General features: G+C 51.6%; 4 protein-coding genes across 4 annotated transcripts; all 4 read right to left on the bottom strand.

Moving 5' to 3' along the window:
• Positions 1-3,772: 3,772 nt before the first annotated feature.
• On the bottom strand, positions 3,773-4,917 carry CTAM01_10651 (ABC transporter; the record flags this gene model as incomplete). The annotated part of the gene is made up of 2 exons (XM_060526666.1): positions 3,773-4,265; positions 4,322-4,917. The coding sequence occupies 2 exons, from the start codon at positions 4,915-4,917 to the stop codon at positions 3,773-3,775; spliced, it is 1,089 nt and encodes a 362-aa protein (XP_060378761.1).
• A 1,839-nt stretch (positions 4,918-6,756) lies between these two features.
• CTAM01_10650 (uncharacterized protein) lies at positions 6,757-8,046 on the bottom strand (the record flags this gene model as incomplete). The annotated part of the gene is made up of 1 exon (XM_060526665.1): positions 6,757-8,046. The coding sequence occupies one exon, from the start codon at positions 8,044-8,046 to the stop codon at positions 6,757-6,759; it is 1,290 nt and encodes a 429-aa protein (XP_060378760.1).
• A 3,770-nt stretch (positions 8,047-11,816) lies between these two features.
• Positions 11,817-14,627, bottom strand: CTAM01_10649 (arrestin domain-containing protein; the record flags this gene model as incomplete). Its single annotated transcript, XM_060526664.1, has 2 exons — positions 11,817-12,620; positions 12,675-14,627. The coding sequence occupies 2 exons, from the start codon at positions 14,625-14,627 to the stop codon at positions 11,817-11,819; spliced, it is 2,757 nt and encodes a 918-aa protein (XP_060378759.1).
• A 2,217-nt stretch (positions 14,628-16,844) lies between these two features.
• Positions 16,845-17,075, bottom strand: CTAM01_10648 (uncharacterized protein; the record flags this gene model as incomplete). The annotated part of the gene is made up of 1 exon (XM_060526663.1): positions 16,845-17,075. One exon carries the CDS (start codon positions 17,073-17,075, stop codon positions 16,845-16,847), a length of 231 nt encoding a protein of 76 aa, XP_060378758.1.
• Between the last annotated feature and the right edge of the window lie 2,969 nt (positions 17,076-20,044).

Genomic DNA, 20,044 nt, shown 5'->3' with positions numbered 1-20,044 from the left:
TATATTGAGGCATTATATATAGAAGAAGACATGTGCAAAAGATGAGCCCATTTGGACGCGAATTGAAAATGTTGTGATAAAAGGAGGTTGGGGGTGGGCATTGGGTTGTGGTGGATTTTCGCGTTTTTGTGGGTGCCAGAAACAGGGGGGTGCCAGGAAGTGGGTATGTTGACTTACCGCTTGTCTCAATTTGATGTCAGGCGCTGCCAAGGCGTCGAGCTAAACCCCAAGAACGTCGAGTCATCTTGGCTTTCCCGGGCTGAACTACCGCGCGGCATCGAGATGGTGAATTCGGCATACATCTTTGAACTCTTACCATGGTAACGGAGCCTTCCATCATCTTCTTGAGATGCACCGGGCGCCGGGTCCGATGCTTGTGCCTGTCTGAGATGAGGTGATGATCTGCCCCGTCATCTTGTAAATCATTCCTGTGTTAAGATGAGAAGTTTTCACTGTCCGATATTCTGTGTAACGGGGCAAGGCTCGCAGTGATGGTAGTGTTCATCGGTGTGAGATGACGACACGGCAACGCTCCCGCATAGCCAAAGAAACCTACACAGAATCTCTTTGGAAACGCCTCTGGGCGGCAAGACACTCCCGCCCGGGCGCCAGCTGAAGAGAGTCAAAGGAGTCTGAAAGCCCAGTAAGACACACGAGTTGCACGGAATCTTCCTCACAAGAATGCTGAGCGGGTGAGGCGTCTCCTCTGCTGTCATTCCCGGAGGGCCCCATTTCCAGTTTCCTCCCCAAGAAGACCTCAATCCCCTTGCAGGGAGCTGGGAACGGACAGTTTGTTGACTCCTCTTTCAACTTGTCACCGCATGTGGCGGGAGTGGATGTGGTTGGGTCTGAGATGTCTCAGGGTCTACTGGAGTTTCCCGTGGACGATGGTCGTTGTCTAAGACCATTTAGTATCCACGAATCAGTGCTGTTCAAAACAGCCTCTAACCCCACATTCAACGGGAGCAACCCTTTCATGAAGCTCGAGCCCACATAGACGTTATGGGAGCTGGCTATTAGGCAATAGTGACAAGAGCTAGATCTAGCCTAGCCGTGGCTTGGCGGACAGGCTAGGCTCACGGGAAATATGTCAGCGGATAGTTCCCAGCGGGCCGCATTCATCGACAGCGGGGTGGTCGAGCCGGCTTCGATCATCGGACTGAGCTTGTTCCGTAGCGGGACGACGAGTCTTGAGCAATTACCTAAGGGAGATTCCGTCAATGGCACTGTCCGAGACAACGTTTGCGGCCGTACATTGCGGAGAGAAAAGTCCATGTCATGGGCTTGCTAGGGAACTGAACGAGATGACTCAACCACCCTAGAGATTGCATTCCGATCGTAGTGCCAAAATGCGGCCCGATCTGTGGACGTTTCTCGACTTGGTGTTCATCTTCAGTCGGCAAGTCCAAGCTGTAGAATAACGTTTTCAATGTAAAGCCCGTAGTGTTTTGTCTAGACTCAGGTCGATTTACTGAGGATAATTCAAATTAAGAGACCTCATTGCAGAAGCACTCTCACTAGAGACGTTAGCTATGTGACATGGCGCCGGAAGTTCTCATCTCTCACCATCTTGATGTGGGACCTGTGGTTTTTTGGACGCCTCGTTGCTATTTTCATTGCTCATGATGTGCTTCAAGCCACCAAGAAACTGCCTGGGACTAAGCTTCACGGCCTTAACAATGCAGTCTTGGCGCGCGTGCAGCGCATCTCTCCGGCTTCTCTACCGCTAATGCGCAATAGCGTAGCCATGTGTTCGAGCTCCAAGTATGTGTGCACAAAACCGACTACTCTGCTTATGCAATGATTCATGTTCCAGTGCTCATACTGTGATGTCATTCCCAAGAAATCCGACTGCCTTCCCCTCTGTCCGATTCTTGTGCCTCGAGAAGTAAGATCACACTGCTTGTTCAACCTGTGAGACAGTCTCAAGAGGATGAAAGTGCAAAACGAAGATCAATAGTTCTCAAAGACGGAGCACCTTCCATCTCCGTGGTGCTGGATGTTGTCTCCCGCCGGTCTGTGAGACACTTCCCCGGTTCCCTTTGCATGCTTTCGGCCTAAGTGTCATGGCGAACCACAGGATGATTGGTCATTTTGATTTCATAGGCACACAAATGACGTTGGATCATCCTTTCCCTAGATGCGTTGAGCATGCTTCATGGCGTATCATATTGAGAAAGGTTGATCTTTCAGCAAGCCACAGGATCTATTCCTTGCATCCACAACATGGGGCCCAGACAATGTGTTCAACGGATGAGAGGGGTGCTGTAAGGGGTAAACATTGCTTCCGGCGTGTGATAGAGTCGCGTGAAGTCATCCGACCAGCCGGGCCGAGGGGATCGACTGATCAGCTCGGCAGTCTGGTTAGACGCATACCTTCTTTGAAGTGCCGAGCCATGGCCCAGTCCCGGACTCCAAGCCTATGTACACAACAAGTCGCCGAGCATGTGGAACTTCTTCCAACCTTTCCATTCCATCGATGGTGTCTGGGCGGTACATAGCTCTTGGCAGCACATACACCATGGCTTTGAGAACCACGGAGCTGTGTGTCGCCAAGTCTCTCTCAGTGGCGACATGTCTTCTTTGGCCGCTCGCAGTGAGGTAACGAGAATGAAAGGTCCAGGCTGTCTCATACCAAAAACAATGGTTCAGGTTACACAAACTCTAGTTGAGGTTATACAGACTGCTCGTCCTTCGGCTTCACATCACCCGAAGCGGAGTCAGTCCAGCCAGCCTTAGACACAAGGGAGGATTAGTTGGTTTCTGTTGAATGTCTTGGTCAAGTAGAGACTCTTGTCACGGAGAGAATAATCACACTGTATCTCTCTATACAAGATTGTATTAGAAAAGCATTTGAAGACATTGGCCTATCAGGGAAATGCCGTGGAAGCTCAGCGGCTAAGCAGATTTTGTCGGTCGTGGTCTTGCCGAGGTCTGATGATAATACTGACATGCAATAGAGAAGGGACAGCTTATGGGTAGTAGAGTTTATGGGGTCGTTTGAACACGGATTTGATGGATTGGTGTAATGTTAACTTCGTCATACGTATTCTCCATACGATGATGCGACGGTATAGTGTTTAACTTTTTTCTTCTAATAGTCCCCTAATCATAACAACCATTCGAAAGAAATCCAGATCCCAACTTGAGGTATTATGTGCCTGCCTCCTTTCCCACTTCTGACAGTTCGGCCGATCTATTGCGTCATCGCATGCGGTATGTACAGAAAAGCTGGGTAATGTATTTCGAGCCAAAGAATCGGCCCTTGTTTGAGATCATGACAAAGTCTCTACGAATGCTTTCGCGCTAGGTTTGTGATCTACTTTTCAGTGGTTCAAAAACTACGTCAACATTGGAAGGAGGGAGTAGTAGATTCAACAGGTCGTATTTGACCAGGATTATGGGTTTATCAACTCTATGTGGAGTCACGTTTTGGGCGTGGCCCACCACAACACCAAAACTTCACGATGTCGAGATATCATCACAAATTCAGCAAAAAAACATACAACACCAGGTATTCGCTGGTCGTCACCGACCCAACTACTAATCCGGCCCTCATTGGCTTGTCTATGGGAGAGCGGACGGGATCCCGAATTTTCCAATGGGTATGGTCGTATGTGGTGGTTGAAGGAGGTGGGATAGATTAACACGACATCCTCGTGATGACCACGTGAGAACAACAACTTGTAACGAGCTAGGATCTCTTCGTTCACTTGATCTATCTAGAAAAAGCAACATTCTATGCTATATTTCTATGTATTCGGTCGCATGTTTACAAGTCGTCAACCAAGGGGCTGAGTCCTTGGGCGGAGCCAATCTTGCTCTCGAAGAAAAGCTTTAGTCTCTCAACACGCTCCCGATCCGCCATGAAACGCTCAAAGTCAATAGGGTTCGTAGAGTTGACGTCCATCAGTTCCGGGAAGCCAGCGGGGGCAGGAATGTCCTTGCGGACGCTCCACATGCCGGTGTTGTTGGGGCTCTGATACTCCTCGCTGAGCAAGAAGTTGTGGAGAAGCTTTGCTCCCTCCTTGTGGGGGGCGTCCTTGAGAATCGCGGCGCGCTGGCCCCAAGTGACGAAGAAACCATTCTTAGGAATGGAAACATTGAAAGGAGCAGTGGGTGCTAGTCCGAGAGCGCCGGTGAAGGTGACGGCGTATGAGTTGTTGGCCTGACCCATGACGGTGGTCGGGGTAGCAGTGCCGCGGACCCAACGAGGGTTTTGGGCGAGGAGATTCTCGAACCAGCTGTATCCGTTCTGCTGCATACTGCTTCCAATTAGTATTCACACATAAAGAAGTATTTATCAGAGGTTATTGCTTACGCCAGGTCGAACGCATAAAGAACGGCATCATCGTCATTCGGGTAGGTAAAGACCAACTTGTCCTTGTACTCAGGCTTCAAGAAATCCGAGTACTCGACGGGGCCTTCGGAAACCTTTTCGGTGTTCCAGATGTTGGTCCAACCAAACACAACAACCGCATACCACGAAGCCCATACATCACGGAAGCCAGGGTGGATCTTGTCAAAGTCCAATGGTTTGTACCGCAGCAAAGCACCTTCCTGGTCCCATCTGGGATAGTCTTGAAGGGTCTGAAGAATGACGCTGTCAACGTAAACGTTGCCTTGCGACAGCTGGCGGTCGATGTCGCCGTCGATATATTTGGAGATGTCGACGGTGAGGTTAAGGGTCATTCCGGGGAAGCGCTTCTCGAAAGCTTCCTTCAGAGCGTCCTGTTGAGTCTTCTCATCACCCCCGTGCCAAAGAGTAACGACACCACCTTCAGCGACAGCAGCCTTGTGAATGTCGTCAATCGTGCGGGTTTCGACTTCGGGGGCGCCGTGAAAGTTGAGGAGGGTATCGTAGGCTGCAACAGATGTGGCCAGAGCAGCCGAAAGAACGAATGTGGGCAGAACCATTTTGAGTTGGGACTTCAGTTGGCTTTGTGTAAAAAAGAGTGACGGTGATTTTGAGATGGTGTTTAGGTGTGTTTTCCATCCGGCAAACACTACTTACTTATATTTTCAGTCCATGAGACTGTACGTATTGGCATCAGGGGCTCAAGGTGCACTGCGTTCCGAAAGCCGAGCAGGCCTCACGTTCCGAACTCCACAATAGACGACTCGTGTAGACTGATGTTGGCTGTTTTCATCCAAGTTTGGTAAGTTGAATGTACATGACGCGATCCAGATCGTTGGTATCCCGGTCAGACTGCCTACCCCTTCCCAACGTCACTGCACCCCGGGCCAAGCTAATCCCCAGCGTTCGGATGAAGGTAACCACTCAGCCCTCTTTAGCGTGGATTCGCAATATGTGCTTTCTCGGTTACGCTTATTATGACCATTGTTCAGACGTGGGGTCCTTGCAGCTTTAGGTCACATCGCCCCCTAACATATGGCCATACTCTCCTAGTGTGCCGTTGCAACGGTGTACTATGTCATCGGTATGAGCGAAGTGAGAAAGATGTCGGCTACACCGTAGCGGTAAGCCCTCTCTTTTTAGCATATAATTGATTCTTCTACATACCTAGACTATGTAGTTCCGACTCGTGATGACGGGAACTGAGTGATACCAGTACACAAACTAGAGTTAAGGCTAAAGCTGTCACCCTCATCGGTGATGAAGTCAGACATCTAAGTCTGCTATGAAGCGCGTACGCCGAGAACACCCGAAATCAAAATTCAAGATCACATCAACACATGATCTTGACGCAGGACTGGGCATTACTAGCACACCGGTGGGAACCGCGCGGGTTCGCAGGGATCTTGTGCTAATGTCTGGAGGCATTAAGCAGATGTGGGTTAATGGCGATCGAGGATCCCTGCAGCCCAGCCAGATGAACGAGGCCTTACCGCAATTGGCAAAACTATCCAGACACTGCCGGCCTCGAGCACCGTGCAATCTGGGCATTTACGTGTCTTCAAAGTTGGTAACTGTGCCATTTTCTCATTCTCATTACTTAACGAATCAGTCTGGGTATTGGTCATCTCTGAAGAAGAAATAGTCAAAATACACCCGTGAACGTTCAATGTCTCACTGTGACATCTCAAGGGCTACCTTCATCCGAAGAGTAAGCAACTAAACTGACCCATCTCTTATGTAAGTTGTCGCCCACGCCGACTGTGGTAATCGAAGTCTTGAATCCGTTCATCATTGCAAATGGGAGTTCGATAAGGCAGGCGATACTTCTTGTTCAATGTCCAATGCTTAGATGTAGAGAGCTTCATTTCAAACCACAGTACTCAAAGGCCCCCGCGCATTCCGCACCACGCGTCAGTCGTCAGTACCATTCTACCACAACAGCAGGAACGCTAAGCGAGTCAAGAATGACACTACGTAACAGAAAACCAATCGCAGGATGATTTCCCTTGGTAAACACCACAGGGCTGTGCTACATAAGAAGCCTCGCCCATGATAACTGGAACGGCACGATGGAGCCAAAGCAACTGAATGATGAGGTAAGGCGAAATATCGTTCACAGCTTTATCTGGTCGTACTCATGCTGCGTGCTGCATGATCTTATCATCGTGCAGGGGCTTTTGACGATCAACGCAAGGATTATTTAAGCTTGGTGTTTTGGTAGGAGAAATTCTACGAGAGTAATCTTGCGCAAACCTTCTCTTAATGATAAGCAGCTAACATCAGTTATCGGAAGCAGTATTTGTCCGAGGAAAAACCAAGCATCTGAGGCCCATTGCCGTCTCTGTGCGCTTTTGCAAAGTGAAGTTAGAACCCAAGCAAATCATATCACATCAAGCTCAGTGGTCTAAGGCAGCAGCAACTCGTTTGAGGCCTTCAAGTAGCACATCCTTCTTGTTGGAAAACACGATCCGGAACCACCCCGGCTGCTCGGCGCCAAACTGTTTTCCTGATGCCAAAAACACCTTCTTGTCGAGCAACGCCCTCATCACCTCTATGCTGATATCCTCAAATTCTGCACCCGGCCGTCGTTCACGGTAGGCTTTGCCCAGATCAACCCACAGAAAAAATGCAGCGTTTGCCCCAGGTGCGTACTTGATCCCGTTCTCTGTAACCCAGTTGGCCACCAGCTCAAAGTTTTCTTGGAGCTTGTGCTGATTCTCGTCGATGTAGCCATCCACCCATTCGCGATCATCGAGAATGTTGGCCGTTGCGTGGTCAGTAAGGCCGGAAGGTGAGCTGTAGATACCGACCGGGGTCAAGGAGCTATGGAACGACGAATTGTGCTGTGAAATGATGGCGCCAAGTCTGATACCGTTGGCGCCGAAGTCTTTGGACATGCCCCAGAGAACGTGCAGTCGATGGGCCTCCATGATGTCTGTCGTACTGATGGAGAGGCAAGATTCGAAAGGAACCGGCGCTGGTTGCGTATCGATTGTGTTCTTCCAGACGGAGAGCGCGTATATCTCGTCACTGATGAGATGCATATCGTACTGCTGGCACAGTCGCATCAAATCGACAATGGTCTCCCGCGGATAGCAACGTCCGAGAGGGTTGTGAGGGTGACATAAGATGAGGGCGGCAATCTTGATCCCCTTTTCCCTAGCGGACAGCAACGCTTCCTCATACTTCCGGACCGCATCCAAACCGAAAGGGTCAACTTCGTGGAAAGGAACCTGCACGAGCTTGCAGCCCGTTCGATACTCAACATCGGGAAGGAAAGCTCCGTAGTGGGGTTGGCCGAGAAGGAAGCCTTCGCCAGGGTTGCCCAATGCCCAGCAAAGATGTTCTATTGCCGAACTGCAACCATTGGTGACGGAGATGTGTTGCGCTTCGATGGCCGTTACTGGATGTAGTCGCTCAGTGAGAAAGTGCGCGAGTGACGCCTTCAGACGCTTCGAGCCGGTCATGCCATCGCCGTACGTGAACGAGTGGTTCGGAACTGCTAGGTTCTCGTGAATATGCTTCGACAGTCTATCGTGCATGAGAGTATTTTCCGCGATGCCCAAGCTCACGTAGCCTTTGGGATTCGTTTCCGGGTCCCAGAGGTCCTGGACGATCTTCCATAGAAGCATGCCATCGTCCGGCTTGGCTGCGATGCTGCCGCGAGTTGAAAGGCCGTGACTCATTATGAAGCCGAAATTGCAAGCGCAGTGAAGAAAGTCTACTGATCAAAAGAGAGAGGACGACTCGTGAGAGGGGATGCAAGGCATTATTTAAGAAACCAAGAATGACTCAGTCATGATAAGGCTGGTTGTGAGGGCAGAAGTTCGTCCCATTCCCCGCTCATAAGAACCCTTAAGGCGGAACTAGTCATCGATATGCGTGGATGTGGGGTCGCGGGCAGAACCGCATATTGGTCTGCAGACTTCTCCTTCGACGATACTCACATGATATAATCACTCGATGACTTGGGGCTTCTTGATACAAAATACTCTACGAGTAAGCAGACGATCTACAATCAGAGAACCAGACCTACTCCGAGGCTAGCAATGGTTCCCAATTAACCAGCTCCGAGGTTGCCATCTCAAGTCAGTTCCGGTGCGATCCACATCAGGACGCAAGATGTTTGACCCCTTGTTTGTGAAGCCTTCCCAAACGGATAGCCTCTTCTAGAGGTGATATCAAACACGATATGAGTATGGTTTTGCCGCGAAATGCAAGACTTTGAGCTGAATTCCACTGAAATATGAGGACTACGGCCACTGAGGCCTGTCGATCACTAGCTGGGTCGACATAAATATCATCAACTTTCCTTGCCCTCGGTACTGTAGATGCGGACTCTGTATCGAAGAATGAAATTTTGAAACGCACGAGTTCTGGTATGATATTTCTCAGATCCTGGGAAAACAGACGTCATGATTTGCTTCAGGGAGGTAGTCCTACCATAGCTTCTGCTCATCTCACAGCTCGATGAAGTTGTGCCCCTCAGTCTTTATGAGCTTGAGGCAGGGTCCATGGATTTCTGCATGGGTCCCTTGGCAGATCTTTTTGCCTTTGTCGAATTCAGAGGAACATGAACAGACCACAGCGCACAATCTGCTGCAAATTGTTGGACCAGTTGAACCTATCAATGCTTTTTAACAACTAATGTACTGCTCTCTTGCAACACGTACCTTATGTAGAAAGTATAGATTTAGATAGAAATATCATCAACCTAGCAAACAGCTCTGTAAGTGAGATCCCTGCGTAAAGAAACGATCGCCTTGTACCTCCAACGGTGCCAAGTATTAGTCATGTTCTTGGAATGGTATAGCCAAGGTTCGTAGGGTTTGACATCGACTTCTGGGTTCTAGTCACTAGACGAGGACTCTTGAGTTTTGAAAATTGATAAGTAATCTTTCAACCTCGACGGCATGTTAAGGAAGACATTACGTGTAAGGAAATCGTGCGCCGATCGCCCTCCCCTAACTAGGGAAAAGTATTCCACGTTCATACTTTGGAAAAATCGAAGCATTCAACCAGCACCTCATGATACGCGCACTGGCAGCGAGTTACCAGGTGCCAAAATGTCGTCCACATCCCCGTATTCCACCATCAAATCTCCCTAGTCCTCCCTCCAAGTCTACATGTAACCCTCGAAACCCTAGACGACACCGTTCTCTCAGCCTAGAATCGGTCACCAGATACGCGTCTAGTCACGAACTCGACATGTATGACTTATTCCTCCAATAGTGTCAAATTTGAAAGATCTCCGGTCACGTTAGACGCCAGGGTTGCATAGCCTGTCAAGGAACAACACTACCCCTTGTCAGTATAATTGCCTCAATTCTAGACCACAACACGTGCAGCTTCCAGGATTCCTGTCCAACCATGAGCCCAGGCTCTTTAAAGATCTGAGTAAGCAGCCTTGAAAGATCGTCGTGGGTTGGTTGTAATCATCAGACGAAACTGTCGCTTTGGTTTTCCCTTCTCCTTCCCTCAAAGCCTCGGCTCGGGACCAAGTGGTGACCACGTTTCTAGCGTCGAAGTCTCTTCTTCGAGAAAGAAATCACTCCGCAAAGTACATGGCAGTCAACCTCATTCTTCCGCCATCGAGATTGAAGTTATTTGCAGGACGATACGCTACTTACCAAACCCACAGCCGGCTCCGAGCCTCGACCTTCTCCCTCTCTGTTTTTCTCCATCCAACTCCAACATGTCCAAATCTTATCCCGGCATTTCAGCTCTGAACGACGCAAACTCACTTCATCCTGCTCAAACTCTCTTCCAGAAAAGCCTAGACCAACTCAAGCAGATTACCCTCCACTCACACCGCACGGTATCCCAATCCCCCTTCCTCACCACCATCGGAAAAGCCAATCCCCAATCCCCAATCCAAAAGTAAGAACCCCCGAATTCCGATCCCGCCGTCCGCACGAGCGATCCCGTCAATGCCATTAACAACATTTGTCTCTCCCTTCCTCTCCCCAAACTCAGAGGGCCCCTCTTCCTACCACAATGATAATTCCAAAAGCAACCTTCGCTACTTTCACTCGGAAATGCGTACCTGCTACGATGGATACTTTTTCCAAACATGAACCTTGTCAAACCAAATATCCTTCAGCTTTTCGCAAATCGATCCTTTCAATGTTTCCTGAATTCTCAAAACTCCGTGTCCGCGGTGAGGTCACACTCCCACCCGCTCATGAAACAAACGCCCCCCCCCCCCCCATCAGCTGAAAAAGACGTTTGCCTCTCCTCCAACATGGGCAGGATAACGTTAAAGTTCCGGCTACGGTTTCGCTTGCCGCTGGTCAATAAAGATAGTCGTCACGCTGGTAACTTCGTTCATATACATGCCCTCTACCCTCCAAACACGGGACCAGGATCCTATGGCTCTCAAGGGACCCCTTCCCAAATAATCCCCCGTCCATGACGACATCTCACTCATGGCTCATAGGATTCGCAGCCAAACGAATTCGAACGTAGCCTTTTAAAGTGATTACCGGAATCCCCTTGTTCCCCCTTCGATCCCCCATTGTCAAACTCTCGATTGATGGACGGCGCTTTCCGGTAACCTCCTAAATGCCAATCGACTTGACTTTCCTCCACGTGCCCCGAGGAAAAGACCACCAATCGATCTTCGTCCCTCGCCCCCTTTTTTCGCAACCCCCGACCCCTTGAAGAAACCCAGACCACGGCAGTCCTCAGCGCCCCCTTTTCAATCGTTTACCCTGTCTCCTACGGGGGTCCCGCCGCAATCTCTGATACCAATAGCCGTCGGTGAGAAATTACATGCACCGATGGGTCGGGACTGGGCCGATTTCACATAGCTTATAGAGTTCTTGGTGTGGCGAGAAGCACCTCGATTAGGAGAAAAGCCAAGTAATTCAATAGCTGGTCCTGCTGAACTGGTCTGATAGGTGCCATGCCACGCTAGGTTCAATGTAGTGCACCCTTCAGCGGGCGGTTGATGTTATATGCAAGTGATCAAGCTACGTTCAGTGTGAAGTCCGCTGAAAACAACATGATAATAGCCGAGTGCCATCGGGCGAGATCATGAAGCATCACCATTACTTAAGAGAATCGTGTGCATGATGTAAGGTGTTTGTCTTCAAGTCCAGTACATATCCAGGGAATCAATATTCACACAGAGCAGTAGACGTAGAGTCCAGGTATATATCCCAAAAAAAAGACAACAAGAACGCCAGACTGTGTTCCTCCTGGTACTGCTCGCATCTAACGAGCATACATTCCCCAACCGAAACCCATTCCCCTTCGTGAATGCGCCGACCAATCCTGATGAGGATGCATTGGTAAGTGGTTTTTTAGATGTCGTCTCGATGATCCATAGTCATGATGCAAAAGTAATTCGAATGTGTCCTCTCCAAGTCTTCATCGTCCAAGTTTCTCGTCTGATCATCTCATCTCCTCCAATTTGTGACAGTTCTTTTTCTGTGATATTACAGCATTATGTTCAGTTGATTTGCGGGTGGACACCATCCCTGCGCAAGTTTAAGCTGGGTAGAGCGTCCATTCTTAGTTCGACGGGAGGGCGCTGGATCTCCATACTGCGGCTGGGAGCGCGCCTGCCGCCGGGTGTGCGAGGGTGCGCCACGTTGACGCGCCCTCCACGCTCAGTGATGCGAGCCGGGCCCTCATCCGAGTCAGAGTCTTCCTCGGGTTCGTCGTAGCCGTAGTCAGCGAGACGAGCAAAGTAGTCTGCCATGCCGTCAACGCTCGGCGTGCCGACAATGACATCGTACTGAGGTGGGGGCGTCTGCAGCGGAAGCTGATCGTTCTCGGCGGGCGGCGGGGGCGTCTCAGCATCAAACGCAGGCGGGTTGTAGGACGGCACGCGAAGTAGGTGAATGGGTCGGGGATGTACGTCGGCGAGAGGGTCAACCGACGTTTGGGAGTTCGGCGGCGACGACCGGCCGGTACCGCCGGTTGTAGGTTGCGGTGAGGAGGGAAGGTGGGCGGCTTGTGGGGGCGCGGGAAGGTTACCAGGCGCCTCCATTACGGTGAGGGCGCCGGTTGAAAGATTGTTGGGTGAGCCCTCGGATGGACCAGAGATAGTGACAGCATCGGGGCAGCCGCAAGACGTGTGACGGCTTTGATTCAGGCCAACATCGGGGCCTGAGTACTCGGGAAGAGAGGTGTTGGCTTGGGTAGCGCGGCAGTTGAGTACCGTGAACGGTGAGTCGATGCTGATCTCAAAGTGACGGCGTTTGGTACCGGTGGGATCCTCAGGGTCGAGGCGGGAAATCCGCATGACGATCTTAGGATGGCTGTTAGTCGTTGCGGGTAATCAAGTGGATAAAAAAAGACTTACCTTGATCCAGTGGTACACATTGACATTCTTCCAACTGCAATCGGGGTGCAAGCGCATCTCCTTGCTCTTTGCCATGGTCTCACAAGTCGGCAATTGAACGTTCATTTCAATTTCGGTGGACCCCCAGTAACTCTCCAGTCCAAGATCCAAGTCACCCAAGATGTTGTCTACTGGTTCGGGGAGAGGCTCGGGCATGACGCCGTGTCGAGAGGCATCGGCTGCGCGCCGCATAGCTGCAGATTCTCGGGCCTCCCGGCGCTGGCGGGGCGTGAGCTCACCACCATTGAGTACGCGAACATCCGACGACGCATAGGCAGGGTCTAATGGCTTGCCAGAAGTCTTCTCGAGCAGGAGAATCTTCCTACCCGGATCTTTACGGGTAACTCTACGGTCGTTGGTCCAGTATTCAATCGATTCGGTGACGAAAACCTTGAGTTTGTGAACCTGAACCTTGGCAAGCGGCGTGAGCTTAAAGGCAATCGGGATTTTGGTGCCCAGGGGAAACGATTTGCCCGAAATGATAATGTCGTAGTGGAGTTGATCCTCCCATTGCCTGCTAATTGAGATGGGTTCCGTCATTTCAAGCGAGAGCTGGTCTGGCACGCGGACGATGGCGACTTCCTTGGAACCGTGAAGATTGGGCTTGAAAGCGCCAGCTCGCTCAACGGTTGCCTGCAGCTCCCACTTCACAGAGCCATACTGAAGCTTAGTTGTCTCCAACTGATGGTGGTCGATGGGCAGCTCAAAGGTGTACTCATAAGTACCTGGGTAAAACACCTTGTAACCCTTTGCCTGGTTGCCGCTGGGGTTGTCGCCCTTGCCAAAGCTCCTCGACTGATTTGACTGTAGAGACAGGCGCTTCAGCTCCTTGGCGGTAAGACCCTGTCGGTTAGGCGGTATTGAGAGTAGCGAGGGCGACATCGAGTTGCGGGGAGAGCTGGAGGCGAGGTTGGTTGAGGAAGAATTCGTGGAGCTGTTCTTCAATGTGTAGACACACTGATTCCCGTACTCGGTCTCCCACCCGTCGTTTACGGCGTTGAAAAAGGTCAAAACTTGCGTACGCAGCGACTCCTCCTCATAGAGGTCGACTTTCAAGGGAGGAATTCCTTCGGGCCATTCGGTGCGAGCCTTTCCCACCAACTTCAAGCTCACACCCTTGATCTTGATGTTTTTCGTGACCTTCAATTGCAGCTTTCCGCGAAGGAGAGCTGTGCCGCCTTGTGAATGTTGTCTGTGGCCGTCGTGGTCGAACCCAGTCAAGAAAATGTTCGGTTCCGCCATCAAGATCGAGCAGCTGACGCCGCTGCCATGGGCGATTGGCTTGGGGATCTCGGTGACCATTGATGTTACGTTGCTCTTTGCGCTCCGTACCGACATCAAGCTGTTTCGCTGCCCGGGTGTGTTGTAAGTAGAGCTCATCAGAGGCGGCCGCAGGGCCTCGCTCATGGCGGCAGATCGTAGCGCCATTGTGTCTTCGTCCGGAACCACCAAATCTACCTCACGATAGGTAGAGAGTCGATTGAGAATGCTCGCGGCTCTGCTGGGGGGTCTCGAAAGCGTGGGCCTGGAGAGTGTGGATGCGCGCGACGTAGAACGACTCGGCACTTGCTTTTGAGAGAGGGAGAAGAACTGCTTGATGCTGAACTTCAATGACGTCTTGCCCAGCGCTGTTGTAGTTGGGGATACTGCTTTTGACGGTTTCCTCCTCTTGACAGGACGTTCTGGTTGTGGCCGTAATTCGTGGGGTACAAAGCCCGAGGGCCACGAAGTGATGTGTATTGATCGCGGTCTTACTTGGCGAGCACGGATGGGCGGCGTTGGTAGGCGATTTTGTTGTGTAGCGGGAGGATCGAGAAGATATCTGGGGCAGTAGTAGACGCCGCCTCGGGTGGATGTGGGAATCCAGTTTTCCGTACGCCGAGATCGCTCCGAATCTGTCATGGTGGCCGGCATTGTTAGACACCACTGGTAGGAAAAAACATGTAGCGTGTGGCCGAGTGACAAAGAGTCCGGAATCACTCAGCCAGAAAGTGGGCGCGGTATGCAGAGTATGTATAAGAAATAGAAGAGAGAGGTTGAAGTTTAAGGTATGGAGTTTTAGAAAGGGCGTGTGTAGGGGAAGTTTCCTACGGTCAGAGACAATAGGAGAGTGGTCTGGGGTACTGGCCAGATTAGGTGCATGAGATGGTTCTATGCGCTGGCAAAAAGCAAGTGAGGGTATCCATAGGAAGAGGAGACGAGGATGTGTAGGTCGGGTCAAGGAGTGTCGGGCATCGAGGCGAGTTAGGGATGATGGGGGTTTGAGGTGGGATGCAGGGTTGCCCGTGATAATGTGCAGCGGTGATGGGACACGGCGCGGTGCGAGCACTTGCTGCACATGGAGAGACAGGCATGGGGCATAAGAAATGCGTCGTCTTGGTCTTGGGAGACAAGACTAACGGCCGGTAAGGCAAGGTAAAGAAAGGCGTATGGAGTATGGAAAGGTACAACGAGATGGAGATGGCGCTAGGCGGGACGGGCAGCCTCAGAATGTGAGGGAAAGGTACTAGAAGGAAAATGCAAGACGTACCGGTTGAGCAGCGTCAGAGTCAGGCGTGCATGCGATCAGTCAGTGACAAGAGCCGGGTGGAGGCTTAATCACATTCCACCCTCGGACCTCCTGAAGGAAAAGCAAGATCTCTGCGTCTTGTTTGGCGGGAGAAGAAAGTCTAGTTGCTAGGTACAACGGGAAGATCAGTACGGCATGCGGGTGCGGGTGCGGGATAAGGTGCGTGTGAGTGCGTGAGTGTGAGTGTGAGTGTGAGTGTGAGTGAGTGAGTGAGTGTGTGTGTGTTTGTACAGGAACAAGTAGCAGCCGTGGTGGGAGGAGGGAGGGAAGAGAGATCAGAAGGAGGGGAGAAAGTGTGGGATAGACGAGAGCAAGGTGGGAACAAGCATCGAAAGTCTCCAATCGAAATTCAATTCTCATCCAGTCCCGGGGCGGCCAGGTCAAGTCGGCAAAGATACCGCAGGACACTCTCACAAGTCCGGACCAGTCAGGCTCCGTCCGTGTTGAATGGATGTCTCACGTTTTACCTTCTGACTGCCTCAGTAGAGTGAAGATGGGGAGCCCCGCGCGCAACGCCACTCGAACTGTTGAAGCCTGAGAGACCTGTGAAGGTACAGAAGGGAGGGGGGTGAGTGAGGATTCCGTGATTGCAGTGACTGGTGGGGGAAAGAGCGATGAGATGGGCCAGAGAATCGATAATCGACGAGTGAGATGTTGACGACAGGGAAGATGTCGACAACGATGAGGGGTGTAGGATGGGGGAAGAAGGGAGAGGCAAGCGAGGGCGAGGCGAAGCGGTTAGAGTCGATGACCCGGGAACTGCCCCTGTTCAGGCGGGGGGAATATGGAGATGTGAAATGGTAGGCGAGAGCTAGAGAGTACCAGCAAGGCGAGCGAACAGCAAGAGAGGTACAGTTGAGCGGAGCGCACGTACGGTGAAGAGAAGTGTGTGAATATGAGAGTGATAGTGAGAGAGTGAGAGGCGGAGAGGCGTGGGCAGGCAAGCCGGAAGACCAGGTACGGCAGGGTAAAGCGGTCGCGATGGTTCACTGCTGCGACGGTATCCCAACCTCAAAGTTCTGGATGCCGAATGGAAACAGTGGGAATTGGCTTTGTCGCGCAGCGTATCCAACGAAATAGTGGGATTGGTTGTGACGGTAGACTCAAGCAGCATGCAAGGATGCTGTCTGGCGGGGGAAGAGACTCTGCGACGCGGCCACGGTGAGTGGTGTGCGGTGTGTGCGGTGTGCGCCCTGTGTGTCCCCTCTTCCAAGGATGGGTAACTTGCGAGCTTGATTTGGGGCGGGAGGAGCAGGATAAGGGGGCCAAAGAAGGACGGATGGACTTCTTTTCCTTCTTCTGTTTGGCTCTGGCCTTCGCAAGAAAAGACGAAGCGACGGGGGGTATATTATGGGTTGAAATGAGATGGGACGTTTGGGAAGAGGGGAAGAAGGAAAATAGTGAATAAGGTAAAAGAGCAGGGCAGGGGGACGTAGGCAATAGGCATAGCTTACAATGGCGGACGAGGCGGGACGAGATGGAATTGAACGTCTGAGTGGCGTGGGCGATTAGTAGCGAATGTCTACGTAGGTTCTAACTGAAGGTATGTCGAGGTTTGTGGACTATTGCCCTCGGGTATAACGGGAGACGAAGGATAAGACGGGACGCTTGCGGAATTCCAATGCGATAGATGGCTCTGGTAGCTCGCGTGTGTGTGTGTAGGTAGTTGTAAGAGGAAGAAGAATATTATTTACAGACACCAGGAAAAGGACGGCACGCAGGATGAGCTGAGGTATTCGTAGCGCGGAACCGATGGAAGAGACGGCATTGGCAACCATGAAAGTTGGCGGCATGCGCAACTATTGCCTGCCAGACCTTCCTCGGTACGTATGGTGGTTTGAATCAACTAGGTAAGGTATCCGTAAGTAGGCAGAGCCCAATCCGATCCAGTCCAATCCATTGAGTGTGTGGGCAATTGGGAGCAGACTTTCTTCGTCTTCTTCCAAGCATCTGCAGGCCGGCCGGATGTTCAGGAAGTCCTTGCTCAGAGCTTGCGTGAACGGATGATCAACCTATGATGTATTCAAGGCCTTGGTATGACCCTGGTTGCTGCCTCTGAAATTGGGGGTTTTTTTTTTCTTTCTCTTCAAATTTCCAGTGTACGCAGCTGCTCGTTTCCAATAGAAGGGCAAGGGACTTCTGAATTGTGGCTCCGCGCTGGGCCGGGCTCGGCTTTCCTGGCGCCTGGGCGGATACCAATTGTCTGGCGTCCTGCACTTGCAGAGTTGCATCTGCCCATGTCTTGCTGGAGATGCAGGGAGTGGTGCGAAACAGAGAGTGATGACGGTGTCAAAGTGAATGTCTTTCTCCTCTGCGTTGTGTGAGTAAGCAGTGGCTGCGCATAGCCGGGGAAGACTGGGAATCCAGCCAAATGCGAGAGAGAAATGCAGATCAGCGTGGCGAGTGGTCGGCGTTGGTGGAGTTTGTATTCGTGGCAGTGTGGCTGGTGCTTGATAAGAGAGAGAGAGAGAGACTCTACCGAATATTCGACAAACCAATGTGTGAGCAGCCTGCGTTCTACTCCGTACACATGCCAACTATCGGCAACTTGCATGTACATACCATCTTTACCTCCAGTCTGCCGCTTCACCAATAGATCTTTGGCTCTTTCTCATATTTGACATGAAGCACGACGTATTCGGTACAGACAAGTGTGACAGTCTCGAATCCGTTTGGTCGCTCCCCAGGGCACACCTGGGATGTTGTCGAACCATGCCTTGCCGCCTGCTGTCTATCGGGACTCGTTGGCAAGCAAGACCTTGGCAGGTCTATGCGATGAGCCGCGATCCAAGGGCGTAGCCGCAAGCAATATCGGGCAATGATGCGCCGTATCATCCGTTGGCGAGTACGGAGTACATACTTCTCAATGTCGAACAATAGAGCGATCCTCTTTTCCCCCGGCCGTTATTGTTGATATCCTTCTGGAAGATGAGAAGAAATGCTTCGGTAATCACTACGATGGGTCAAGCTCGAGCACAGTCGTCACGACGTATCGTGCCGCGGCCACCAAAAGTCTCAATGTGCCGTGTCAGCGCGTCTATTGCGTCCTAGTGCCGTTGTAGTCTCAACTCTGTTCTGCCTCTTTTGACAGATCAACGTGATCTGGCACCAAATAAGTTAGGCGATGAGCAGATCCCCCCGTCTGCCGAGCTTCGGCATACGTGCCGGACTTTTTGCCCGCCAATTGACAAATGATCAAATGTTGGTTACTGAGCAACATTGCCCTGGCCATTTCGCAGATGTAGAACTGAGGCACCGACGAACGGCGAACGACAATTGCCGGAGCAATCCTTTTTTCCGTGTATATCGCGTACGCTGAAATTCAATGATTCCATATCCCAAGACTCGGCCCGCAATTCACAGCTGCGGAGCCACGGAGACGCTGTGTGGTGTTTTCGCAGGTACGAATCCTTTGCCATTGTGGGTAGGGCAATGCCAAAACACGCGACTTGATGGGATGGCTGGACTCTTGGAGGCCTGGCATGAGTATCAAATGTCTCTGACTTTCAATGGATGGCCGCCGCGGCGCCGAGACTTCCAAGAAGTACAAGACCAAACCGCCGTAACCCCTGCGTGCCCTGGCTGTCCTGTGAGATCCCCACGCCACCCTCATTGGTCCTTTAGAGAGTCATGCGCTACACTCTCTTGGAAATCGCCATGTCCGAGTCATCTTGCGAGAATAATGGGTGTCGTCCCACTGAGATGCTTGATGGTCTGAAGGTTTGACACTTGACAGTTCGAAGAGTGTGTGTGAAATGATGGGATGCGGCGAAGGGCAACGCAACACATTACCGCATGCTCAGAGGTTGAAGGCAGGGTAGGTAAGTAGTTGTGACTCTGGAACTTTGATTGTTTGCCTGTGCACCAGTTCCCAACCGTGTGGCGCCAAACGGCCATGTTTCACTCGCACGCCCGTTTGCATCATGGCCTTCTCCATCTCCTATTCTCTCGCATTAAGACGCAATCTCTGCCATCTCAACTTTGGTGTTCCAAACTGTAGAATTCGGGCTGGCCAGGCTGACCTAGGGCTCATTGCATTGAGCCTAGTGGCTGGGGTGTCAACAGGGGGCCACGCAGCACAGAAAGTGCAGTCCAAGGTCTTGACTGGCGCTGTTCCTTGGAAGAAAGCTGTTCCAAAGCAGGCCTAATCGGAAAAGAGGAGTACGTATGGCGGAAGGAGGGTCTTTTGGCTTCTCGACATGGGAAACCCCAGGGCAACAGTATGCCACGAACTGGCCAGTGAGTTGCGGGCGGTGAAAATTGCAGGGCTGACGATGACTGTTGAAAAAGGGCATCGAGGATATCCTGGCGGGCTTAAGTGCGATCCTCCGCGATCTGTAGGCTCTTCGATTGGGGCCCAACGACGAGGCCTCGATGGAGCTCCTTATTGAGCTCGGATTGCTATGCTACAGTCTTTGTTCTGCGTACTCTCGCAATACTTTCGAACCCACGTATTATCAAGAGTTGCTGGCTCGCTCGAAAACTGTGAGTCCCTTACAGCAGCTACCACGGCGGCCGTTGAACGAAAATGCCAAGAGAACACTTGCGTAGTTCCGGGTTGGAGGCAGCGGAAGATTCGCACCCGGCAGTGTGGGGAGGCGGAGATAGGGACAGTAAGCTTGTCAGCGCGCCAGGACGGGCCGGTGCCTGATAGACGACCCTAAAAAGGGAGATGATGACGGCACCTTTTTTGCTGGGTGCAGCTGTCTGACATGGCAGCCAGTCAAGGGCCAGAGTCTTGAGAGCCACAGCATCCTGAGAG

The sequence above is a fragment of the Colletotrichum tamarilloi genome, assembly GCF_030869305.1.
Source record: "Colletotrichum tamarilloi strain Tom-12 chromosome Unknown Scaffold_50.1, whole genome shotgun sequence".
Lineage (NCBI taxonomy): Eukaryota > Fungi > Ascomycota > Sordariomycetes > Glomerellales > Glomerellaceae > Colletotrichum > Colletotrichum tamarilloi.
The sequence above is the reverse complement of the archived record's forward strand: the minus strand, read 5'-3'. Positions and strand labels throughout refer to the sequence as shown.